This window comes from Thalassophryne amazonica, chromosome 14, assembly GCF_902500255.1.
Source record: "Thalassophryne amazonica chromosome 14, fThaAma1.1, whole genome shotgun sequence".
Lineage (NCBI taxonomy): Eukaryota > Metazoa > Chordata > Actinopteri > Batrachoidiformes > Batrachoididae > Thalassophryne > Thalassophryne amazonica.
Window position 1 is genome coordinate 94,240,781 of NC_047116.1, and position 12,418 is coordinate 94,253,198.

A 12,418-nucleotide genomic window follows, 5' to 3' on the forward strand; every position below is an offset into this window, starting at 1 on the left:
CATCTCTCAGCTCCACATGTCCTCACTGCATCTGAAGAGGGTCAGGCTGCTTCTGTCTGCTGACTGTGGACTCTCTGCAGGACACGTTTCTGTATCACCAACAATAACGGCAACACAATGCTGGGAAAAGAGTAAAAAACAGAGAACAGAAACTGTATTGTGGACAAATATCCCCTGTGTGGTGTTTACCACCACATGAACAGTGTGTCACATGTTGCAACATATTTACTTTCTGCAGTGTTGCACTTTGAAATGCAAAAAACAAACAAACAGCAAATATCTAATTTGCATCAATCATTAAAATAAAAATACAAACATATGTGCCTGGAATAGGCAGATCCTGGGACGGACAGATTTCCATGATGCAGTATAACTTTGTGTTCTCAGGATTAAAAACCCAACTTTGCGGAACAGTTTTCAGCTGACATTAGAAAGTTCACTTCAGTTTAATCTTTTAATGCAAATGCTAAACCTATGTTATTTTCTACTGCTTATAAATATTATTTTTATGGTTTTTGATCAATCTTTTTTTCTTATACTTGCTGCTTTTTATGTTTTACTTGCATTTTATCGCATAACATTTTATTGTTTTGTTTATCTATTATGTACAGCAATTTTGCAAACTGTCTGCCTGAAAGTGCTATATCAGTAAATATTATTATTATGAATTGTTCATTATTATTATTATTGAGTGGAAGCCAACAAGACACCCATGATAACTGTAGTGGAGATATAGGCTTCTGTGAATGTGACTGGAGAAACAAGCCATACTGCAGCTTTTATGGTGGAGTGGAACAAAGAATTTATCTTAATTTATAGATTGTGTGTAATATTTTATGGCAGTGTGCTGAGGCAGCAGGCTGAAGGCAGCTGACACAAACAGACTCAAAAAGCTCACCAGGAGAGTTGGCTCTGACCTGGGGGTTGAGCTGGAGGTGTCAGAGAGGAGGATGCTGAGGAATCTGCTCAGCATCCTGGACAACACCTCCCACCCCCTGCATGCCACACTGACGTCCTGTCAGAGCACCTTCAGCCAAAGACTGAGACCATCAAGGTGCGCCACAGAACGCCACAGGAGGTCTTTCCTACCCGTGCCAATCAGACTGTATCTTTCTGCAGGATGAATACATATCGAACACATTTATGCAGCTATTCAGAGTAATTTTGTTGTATTTATTGTAAAAACAAAAAAACACACAAAACATTGTTTACTATTTCTGTACTCTGTCCAAATAATTTCCTTCAGGATAAATAAAGTTTATCTTATCCTATTTAATGATGTTATTTGTTGCTGTTGTACAGCACTTGACTTCACATATTGTGATGTTTAATGTTTAGTTCTGGTTTGGAGAACAAGTATTTTTTGTCTATTTGTTGCAGAAATGTCCATATTTTTATATTTGTTTTTAGTTCATGTTTTATTTGTGATGTCTTGGTGCCTGCTGCAAATCAATTTCCTTTGGGATAGTAAAAGTTGAAGTTGAAGGATTTTACTATTAGAAAAATGATCAAATCTAGGTTTTGAGTCTGTCATGTGACTTCTGGTGAACTGTCGCTGACATTTCATATCTTCTTTTTAAAAAATCTTTCTGTTTCAGTTCACCAGGAAGGCAACTGATGCAACAGACTTTTTTCCCAGTCACATTCACAGAAGCATAACTCCTTCTGTGTTGTGTTTTGGTGGCTTCCCTCATCAGTCGTCTTCTTGCACAGTCACTAAGTTTTTGGTAATGGCCTACTCTAGACAGATTTGCCGTACAGTACTGTGCTGTGTGTATTTCTTAATGATTTAAGTCCAAGACATATTCGGGGAGTGGGAAATATTCATGTAAAAGTGATGATTTTGCTGGAAATCCATCATCGAGTGCCAAAAACTGTGTCAAACATACATTTTATGCCTGTATTTATGTCACTGTGTGAAAACATTGTCTTCTTGTTGTTCAAATTCAAATTGGTTCTTCTGCAATAACATTTGAAGGTGCATTAAATTCTGTACTTTAGATATCAGGATCTCATTGGGACATTTGTATCTAGAAACAAGTGATTTCTCTGCTATTCCATCACTTTTCCTGTGCAGTCACATAGGAAAATGCACTTTTCTATTTGAATGGTTTCCTGGGACGCACCTATGATGACTTCATCTACTGTAGCTATTTTGTGTAAAATGAGAAACAGATAAAAAGTGCATTTTAGTAGATTTCCCCCGAGGATCACATGCTTACAAATGGAAGACCCGAGCACAGGCTTTCCTCTGGTGCCCATCTGTTGTCAGAATAATGGAACCTGTTGGGGGGAAAAAATGGTCTTAATGTACCGGTAAAAGCAAATGCAGCCTCATCAGTGTAAGAGTCTAGACGGGGGGACTGTTCCAACAAGCACACAAATGTGCACAGGTGAGAATGTATGTGTGTGTGTGTGTGTGTGTGTGGGGGGGGGGGGCACCCACTTTTCATGTTTACAATTTCACAACTTTCCCAGAAATGTCCCAAGTGAAAAATAGTGTTTCTGAAAGTTTTGACTGCTGGGACGGCATCAGATTACTGATCCACGTTCATCTGTGCAGACAAGACGTGACTTTGCTCAGTGTATAATGAAACATTCACGGTGCAGATGGTGTTCGTCACAGCCGGACTACACACAGGTACTGTGAGTGCTGCAAAAAGTGTTGACAGGATCTGAGCCCCCCCCCCAGTGAATTCAGGCATTCATCAAGGATGTGTTCCGGCTGCTGGTCTGTTCAGTGCTTGCACAGAGAGGGTGTTGGGTGGGTTCATGGAGTCTAGTGACTTTGTTTTTTAAGCTATCATCAGCCTTGCCAAGTGTTACCTGTCTGAAATTTTAACTCTCCACAATTACAGTAGGGCACTGTGATCATCTGGTTTTTAGACGCTCCGAGGTCAAAATATTAACTTCGGGGTGATTGTGTGCTTTTGTGGTAGCTGACAACAAACTGTGGAACAAGGTTCCCCCTGAACACTTTTTAAAATCAAAGTTCAACACGTATTTAAAATAGTTTTTAAACACCTTGTGACGTTTTGTTTTTATGTACCTTCTAATTTATTGTATTCGATTTTATTCCTTAGTTTTACTGGAAACCACTTTCGTCATCTTTTTGGCAGCTGAAAAGGGTGACAGCAATAAATGTTGATTGATTGACTCAAAATGTAAGCTGTTTAATTCTGGGGAAACAAACTATGTATTGAACAAATAAGAATGAAATACTGTTCAATTCTGAGTTACTGTCGAACAATTCTATTTCTTGAGATTTCTCACAACATAAAAAAATACCCTGTGTTGTTACAGGTGATTGTACACTGTCAGTAAAAAATAAAAAAATACATGACCCCATCCATCCTGCATAGAACACTGGTAATTAGTCTCATACCAGCACACCTCCCTCACAGTTCAGCATGAATTACAGCTCCAAGGTCACAGCACAGTTCAAATTGTGACTCAAAACAGTCAGTTTTCCTCATACAGATATACAGTAGTGTTCAGAATAATCGTAGTGCTGTGTGACTAAAAAGATTAATCCAGGTTTTGAGTATATTTCTTGTTACATGAGAAACAAGGTACCAGTAGATTCACACAAATCCAACAAGACCAAGCATTCATGATATGCACACTCTTAAGACTATGAAATTGGGCTATTAGTAAAAAAAAGTAGAAAAGGGGGTGTTCACAATAATAGTAGCATCTGCTGTTGATGCTACAAACTCAAAACTATTATGTTCAAACTGCTTTTTTAGCAATCCCGTGAATCGCTAAACTAGAATTTAGTTGTATAACCACAGTTTTTCATGATTTCTTCACATCTGCGAGGCATTAATTTTGTTGGTTTGGAACCAAGATTTTGCTCGGTTACTAGTGCGCTTGGGGTCATTGTCTTGTTGAAACACCCATTTCAAGGGCATGTCCTCTTCAGCATAAGGCAACATGACCTCTTCAAGTATTTTGACATATCCAAACTGATCCATGATACCTGGTATGTGATATATAGGCCCAACACCATAGTAGGAGAAACATGCCCATATCATGATGCTTGCACCACCATGCTTCACTGTCTTCACTGTGAACTGTGGCTTGAATTCAGAGTTTGGGGGTCGTCTCACAAACTGTCTGCGGCCCTTGGACCCAAAAAGAACAATTTTACTCTCATCAGTCCACAAAATATTCCTCCATTTCTCTTTAGGCCAGTTGATGTGTCCTTTGGCGAATTGTAACCTCTTCTGCATGTCTTTTATTTAACAGAGGGACTTTGCAGGGGATTCTTGCAAATAAATTAGCTTCACACAGGCGTCTTCTAACTGTCACAGCACTTACAGGTAACTCCAGACTGTCTTTGATCATCCTGGAGCTGATCAATGGGTGAGCCTTTGCCATTCTGGTTATTCGTCTATCCATTTTCTTCCACACGTTTTTTTTTTTTTGTCCATTTTAAAGCATTGGAGATCATTGTAGATGAACAGCCTATAATTTTTTGCACCTGCGTATACGTTTTCCCCTCTCCAATCAACTTTTTAATCAAACTATAACATTGTTCTTCTGAACAATGTCTTGAACGTCCCATTTTCCTCAGGCTTTCAAAGAGAAAAGCATGTTCAACAGGTGCTGGCTTCATCCTTAAATAGGGGACACCTGATTCACACCTGTTTGTTCCACAAAACTGACGAACTCACTGTTGGATTTGTGAGAATCAACTGAATCTACTGGTACCTTGTTTTCCATGTAACAATAAGAAATATACTCAAAACATGGATTAATCTTTTTAGTAACATAGCACTACTATTATTCTGAACACTACTGTATGAAAGCCTGACACAAAATTAAAAATATGTATCACCTGAAAGATTCAACAAGCTCTATGTAGTTTCCACACCCTGAACATTCTTCCTGAATTTTTTTGCAGGCTGCAGACAAGTTTTTCTTTTTATCCCTAACCCATGTTCGATATACATAAAATATTTATTTAAAAAAAACTTTGCAGAAAAATAAGAGGCACAACCAGTTATACAAACTTTAGTTTTCTTAAATCACATTTGAAATGAACAAAGCAAAACATGAGTTTCTTCTTCTAAATGGAACATGACAGATGGTTATTTTGAAATCCCGAGAACAAAAAACAGCAGTTCCAATCTCATTTGAACAACCACCCGTTTAATCACAGCCACGTCCGTTTTAATGTATCGTTTGCTGAATTAAAGAAAAGCACTTGCAGGACAGTGAACTTCAGTACGTTATGCATAAGTACATTTGTTCTAATTCAAGTTTAATGAATACATTCATTAAAAAAAAATAATCTGAATGTTTACAGCCATCTTTCACAAAATGCCTTCCAACTGATTTGTTGCCTTAGGCACCTTTCTATCTGTACACATTTGTACACTTTCATAGCTGGTACATCAGTACTGGGTTTTTAATTATTCTCATATATCAAAAGTGGAACAGTCAGGCATTTAAAACAGATTTTTAGCTCTGCCTCACTATAAGAGTGGAAGTGCTGACAGATAATTTGGTGGTAAAGATTTAAGCAGTCATTCAAAAGGAATAAATGTCTTCCTCTACTGCTTCACAAGTCCTTTAGTTTGCAGAGTCTTAGCACCACGTTCGGCATTTACACCAAATCAGACACTGAAGGCAGAGTGCGTCTGTGTCCATGGTAAACTCGTACATCATCACTGAGCAGCCAGTGGGATTCCTCGCGCGTCAGTGACCTGGCCCTCCTGCAGGTTCTTGACCAGCTGTGCCAACCAGCGCTTCGTGGTGGTGTCGTCCTTCAACACCTGAGCGAAGGTGCTGTCCTTCAGCTGGTCTGGCAGACACTGACGCAAGGCTTCTCTGGCTCTGAGGAAGGAACGGCACACAACGCAGACCCGGGTTTGATTGTGGAGACAAACATATCTTGAAATAGCACAGAAACAAACCGATGACAGACACATATGTGATTCAACGCACATTCCACGATTATATGAAAAAACCCAAAACAAAACACTTTTTTCATCTTTGCTTTACATATGAATATGAAATATTAAACCGGAGTTTTCAGACACCCAACATTCCATGGGTTCATAGGACATGGAGACCTTGATTTGACCATTTTCCCCTTTCCTGCCATTCTATCCATTTGCATGTTATCTTTCTAATCTTGAAGCACATCAGCAGTCTTGTTAACTGTTCCAACAATTTAATTCAACCTTTGCTCCAATTCACAGGAACTGGAAGACAAACCACATATGCCACAGCACCTCCTAGTGGAGAATTATGATTAAATTGTCCACTGCACAATTAAATTGTGGGGGAGGGGCACTCACCCGTTTTCCCAGCCATTGCCTGAGTTTCTTCTGTGCAGATCCCCACACATTCCTCCCATGTTCCAGTGGCCTCTTTCAAGTACGTCACCGAGTTTTAATAGTTTGCCAGTAGTGACTTTGCTAGTAACTTGTAAAAAAAAAAAAAAGTAGCTCCTCCCTCAAATCGTCAGCATCAATGAATCTGTCAGTTGCTTCATCCATCTGCAGAGCAAAGCAGCGTCTGTCTCATCCCTCGTCATTAAGCTCCACCTCTATGTCCTTTGACATAGTAGCTGGCCTTAGTTTGCTGGCTGTTGCTTCATCACCGTAGAAACTGTATCAGTAGCAGAGGGAAGTCTTAATTCCTTAGAAGTATTAATTCCTTATTTCCATTTGCCTTGCTGCTCCCCCCAACTTTGGGAAGCACTGTTTTCAAAGCCCCATGCCTACAGTTTTCCAAACATGGCTGCAAGCAACTGAAAACCTTTGGACTGAACAGTTCCTGTGAATGGACGGCCTGAGCGTTGCAGGAACAATGCGCGAGGTCCCCTACGGGAAATTTTGCAAAAAAAATGGTGCAATATCATGGTTTGTATCATCTGCATGGAAACAAGATAAAATAAAGAACTGAAGTAGTTTATGTGAAATTTCCCCACAAAAACAGGTTTGCGCGTGGTCAGATTCTCATCAAGTCTTGGACTAAAACATCGCAAGATGACGCCACGGCACAGTTATTCCACTGTCTGGGGAGAACACTGCGGTTTGAGATGACGGAATAAACCGAACATAGAAACACATTTTGACAGAAATCTGTTTACAGAGGGAGGTTCTGCAGCCCCGTCCAAAGCAAAGGGAAAACCTGAAGCCTGCATGTGTGTTGTACCTGAGATTATCCGAGAGGCGAAGGTAGCAGCGCACTACGTGCTTCAGCAGACGTGCTGATGGTTCTTTAGATAGTTGGAGAACCATTTTCCCCTGTGAACACAAAGAAAAAGGTGACACCTTGACATTCGATTCATTTTCATATTTAGTTCCATCTGTCACCTCACAGAGATGACACAGGTCAATTCAGTCAGAATAAGACATTTAATAACCACTTACAAGGATCATGGCCACATGAGAGAAACGTTCGTATGTCTGGCATATGTACGCCAGCCCCGTGTCATCCAACAGGATCTTCTGCAGGATGAAAGTTGCAACCTGCCAAACAAGGAAGAATATGCTGAATATGGACTAAGGCCATTATTCCATTAAGATTTAAAATGTTTTCTGAGAGCTTCATTAGTAAGTATCACAACAGGTTCATATTCAAACCTCAAAGAGCAGCAGTAGTTGGAAGACAATATGACTTACTCTCAAAAAGAAAGCATCATGTTTAACAAATGGGTGCAGAAGAATTTGACTTCCATGCTGTCAGACAGATTTTTAGATACTATTACAAGAAATGCAGACATAATTTAAGGTGCATGTCAGAGGTCAGGTCAGGGAGGATGTGCTGGTGCTTTTATCTCTGCAGCCACCTAATTAAGATACTGCTTTGGTTGTTATATCTGTCAGGCTGACCACCGGTTCATTGCCACCTCCTGAATGTAGCCATGTACCTTTTGCAGCCAGGTGAAAAGTGAGTGCCTCCTTGGCTTTCTCCAGTTGAGCAGTGGAGTCCTGATTTCCAGTGGGGTGCTGAATCTATGACCTCGTCCCAGTGAAACTGACTGTTTGGTATAGTTTAGTGGAAATGATGCTGTGATCTTTGTGGAATGAATTGAGAAGCTCAGTCAGGAGTCGGGGGGTCTGGGTTCATGACTGTCCTATGAACCATGCTTTCAATCACTTTCAAAGCGCATTTTTAAATTTATAAAGAGATTCACTCATCTCACCAGTGACATTCATGAATCTAAATCCTAGACCTTTGAGGTCAAGGGCCACCTGGACAGAGCTTATGGAGTCATGAAGTCACTGTGCACAGGTGTTTGATGATGCTGATACTTCTGCAGGAGAAAGAAGGTCCAAGATTTGAGGTACTGATGCTTACCATCTTACTCTACGGTTGTGGGACTTGGACACTAACCAGTGACAGAAGGCAGAAGTCTTTCCTTCTACGTCTCTTTAGGGAATCCTTGAACACCGGTGAATAAATTTGTGTGAAACGAATGGTTACTTAGGGAGTCTTAGATCAGGTCTAACCCTTGCATTGTGAGGGAATATCAGCTATGACAGAGAACAATTAAATGAATAAATAAAGAAAGCAAGCAGGAAGCTGCAGCAGAAACACACCGTTTTGGAGAGTTCACTTCCTGACTCCATGATGCGCAGACACAATGGAATGATTTCAGTAGTAAGGAGAAAGTTAATCACTTCTTGTTCATCCGTTTTTACCAAGGCTCCTGAAAGTAAACATAAAAAAAAAAAAAAAAAAAAAAAATTAAACATGCAGAATAAATGATCAACACAGATTTCTAAAACCGTGTTCTGAATGTCAAGATCTCATTTTTTTTCCCCAATAATTAATATCAATACAGTTATAACATCCAACCAAAATCTCATGTTTTGGAATTGTACATAGACTGTATTTCTTCACATACTAAATCAACCAATCCTAATCTGCAAATAAACACTGAGGAGCTCTGGCTGCACAGTTTTTCACTTCCATCTACTCAGATGTAACTTTTACCTATGACTCCCAGGCTGGTAAGACGCAGATACTCAAATGGCCGGGTTTTGCTCACAGTGTGTAGAAAAGGGTAAAGGAACAGGGGTATGTGAGCAGCAAGAAACGCTGACCTGAAAAAGAAGGAAGAATGAAAATCACATTCATTAATACGGTCAGATTTCATCAATACAGCCAGATTCATGTGACAGAGCACACAGCCAACTTGGGCTCAGAGTCACCAACAGTCTGCAGGTGGCAGCACTGCTACAACTATCAATGGTCTTATAAATAAATAGAGGTAAACACAATGAATCTGGTCCATGCAGCTCGTCTGTGGCTGATCGGGACGCGTCCAGCTCGCTCACGCGCATGCTCAATATGTGGGTGTCAGCCAGCTGCAGAGCGGGGTGGCTGGAGGCTGCTGGAGTGTTCAGTCACTTCCAGAAGTGATGTTCCTCTCCAATCATATAAAAGGAGAAATGTGTGTCAGCCCCTCAAAAATTGTCTCACGTTTAGTACATTCTGAGTAGCAGGTGCAAGTCCGACTGCGGGCCCCATCTGTTTGGAAAACAAATAAATAATCGGCAAGTGTCAGTGCTGAACTTTAAATTCATACCTCTGTTGTTGAGCACGTCCAAACTGCTCTGTCTGGTATATGCAAGGAGTTTTTAATGGAAATGCACTGCGGTCGTACAAGACGTTTTGTTTGATGTGACAGAAAATCCGTTATACTGTATATGATTTTTATTACATGGAAACCCATACAAAAGCATTAGGACTTTTGCTTTTGTCTGGTGAGTGCATATATCTGGTTTATACAACCCCTGGCAAAAATTATGGAATCACCGGCCTTGGAGGATGTTCATTCAGTTGTTTAATTTTGTAGAAAAAAAAAGCAGATCACAGACATGACACAAAACTAAAGTAATTTCAAATGGCAACTTTCTGGCTTTAAGAAACACTATAAGAAATCAGGAAAAAAAAAATTGTGGCAGTCAGTAACAGTTACTTTTTTAGACCAAGCAGAGGGGAAAAAAATATGGAATCACTCAATTCTGAGGAAAAAATTATGGAATCATGAAAAACAAAAGAACGCTCCAACACATCACTAGTATTTTGTTGCACCACCTCTGGTTTTTATAACAGCTTGCAGTCTCTGAGGCATGGACTTAATGAGTGAAACAGTACTCTTCATCAATCTGGCTCCAACTTTCTCTGATTGCTGTTGCCAGATCAGCTTTGCAGGTTGGAGCCTTGTCATGGATCATTTTCTTCAACTTCCACCAAAGATTTTCAATTGGATTAAGATCAGGACTATTTGCAGGCCATGACATTGACCCTATGTGTCTTTTTGCAAGGAATGTTTTCACAGTTTTTGCTCTATGGCAAGATGCATTATCATCTTGAAAAATGATTTCATCATCCCCAAACATCCTTTCAGTTGATGGGATAAGAAAAGTGTCCAAAATATCAACGTAAACTTGTGCATTTATTGATGATGTAATGACAGCCATCTCCCCAGTGCCTTTACCTGACATGCAGCCCCATATCATCAATGACTGTGGAAATTTACATGTTCTCTTCAGGCAGTCATCTTTATAAATCTCATTGGAACGGCACCAAACAAAACTTCCAGCATCATCACCTTGCCCAATGCAGATTCGAGATTCATCACGGAATATGACTTTCATCCAGTCATCCACAGTCCACGACTGCTTTTCCTTAGCCCATTGTAACCTTGTTTTTTTCTGTTTAGGTGTTAATGATGGCTTTCTTTTAGCTTTTCTGTATGTAAATCCCATTTACTATAGGCGGTTTCTTACAGTTCGGTCACAGACGTTGACTCCAGTTTCCTCCCAGTCGTTCCTCATTTGTTTTGTTGTGCATTTTCGATTTTTGAGACATAATGCTTTAAGTTTTCTGTCTTGACGCTTTGATGTCTTCCTTGGTCTACCAGTATGTTTGCCTTTAACAACCTTCCCATGTTTGTATTTGGTCCAGAGTTTAGACACAGCTGACTGTGAACAACCAACATCTTTTGCAACATTGCGTGATGATTTACCCTCTTTTCAGAGTTTGATAATCCTTTCCTTTGTTTCAATTGACATCTCTCGTGTTGGAGCCATGATTCATGTCAGTCCACTTGGTGCAACAGCTCTCCAAGGTGTGATCACTCCTTTTTAGATGCAGACTAATGAGCAGATCTGATTTGATGCAGGTGTTAGTTTTGGGGATGAAAATTTTACAGGGTGATTCCATAATTTATTCCTCAGAATTGAGTTACTGACTGCCACTATTTTTTTTTTCCTGATTTCTTATAGTGTTTCTTAAAGCCAGAAAGTTGCCATTTGAAATGACTTTAGTTTTGTGTCATGTCTGTGATCTGCTTTTTTTCTACGAAATTAAACAACTGAATGAACATCCTCCGAGGCCGGTGATTCCATAATTTTTGCCAGGGGTTGTACAATGATGGTTTAGGTGAGTTTTACTGTGTGTGTGTGTGTATATATATATATATATATATATGGGTGATTCTTAGACTACGGACACTTATTATGTCCTTTGATCATACTGTATGAAAAACAGAAAAAAGGGGAAATTTCACACTTTTATAGTTATCTTTACAATGAAAGTGTGTTAAGAAATTTGTTCTAGTAGTCTATGATGACTTTTTCACTTTTTTTCCTGCATCATTATATGCAGATATTGCCGTTTTGTGCTTGTCCCACACCCAGACTTTTGATCTTCAATGATAAAAATGAATGGTAAAGAAACGTTTTTTTCTAATGTTTTAAAATATCTCTGAATAAAATATCAGTAAAATAATCAAAACATAATTGGGGTATTCAATGTCATACAACTGTTGTGATTTTTTTTTAAACAAAATGTAGTTGTCCCACACTATTGCCGTAATTTCCACCACAACACTAATGTCCCTTTAAACAGTTTGTATGAAAGATTGTTTGGGTAGTTTTTATGGAGATAAACAGTGACATCAGAGCACATGTATATAGCGCCAAATCACAACAAACAGTTGCCCCAAGGCGCTTTATATTGTAAGGCAATGGTGTGGTGGAAATTACATTTACAAGGCCAACAGTGCCCGTAGTTAAAGAATCACCCATATATATATATATATATATATATATATATATATATATATATATATATATATATATATATATATATATATATATATATATATATACATATACACACACACAACAAAAATATAAACGCAACACTTTTGGTTTTGCTCCCATTTTTTATGAGATGAACTCAAAGATCTAAAACTTTTCCACATACACAATATCACCATTTCCCTCAAATATTGTTCACAAACCAGTCTAAATCTGTGATAGTGAGCACTTCTCCTTTGCTGAGATAATCCATCCCACCTCACAGGTGTGCCATATCAAGATGCTGATTAGACACCACGATTAGTGCACAGGTGTGCCTTAGACTGTCCACAATAAAA

General features: G+C 39.2%; 1 protein-coding gene across 2 annotated transcripts in view; it reads right to left on the reverse strand.

The window, feature by feature from the left end:
* Positions 1-5,135: 5,135 nt before the first annotated feature.
* cnot9 (CCR4-NOT transcription complex subunit 9) overlaps positions 5,136-12,418 on the reverse strand; it is a 15,852-nt gene continuing 8,569 nt past the window's right edge. The window contains exons 4-10 of one of the 2 annotated variants that reach the window (XM_034186892.1): positions 8,962-9,071; positions 8,565-8,674; positions 7,392-7,490; positions 7,174-7,265; positions 5,664-5,844; positions 5,618-5,631; positions 5,136-5,584 (exon numbers count right to left, since the gene is read on the reverse strand). In XM_034186892.1, the coding sequence (XP_034042783.1) occupies positions 5,676-5,844; positions 7,174-7,265; positions 7,392-7,490; positions 8,565-8,674; positions 8,962-9,071 (580 nt within the window). In that variant the 3' untranslated portion in view covers positions 5,136-5,584; positions 5,618-5,631; positions 5,664-5,675. Of the gene's footprint in view, positions 5,845-7,173; positions 7,266-7,391; positions 7,491-8,564; positions 8,675-8,961; positions 9,072-12,418 lie in introns of both variants that reach the window. The other variant, XM_034186891.1, reaches the window with a different exon arrangement.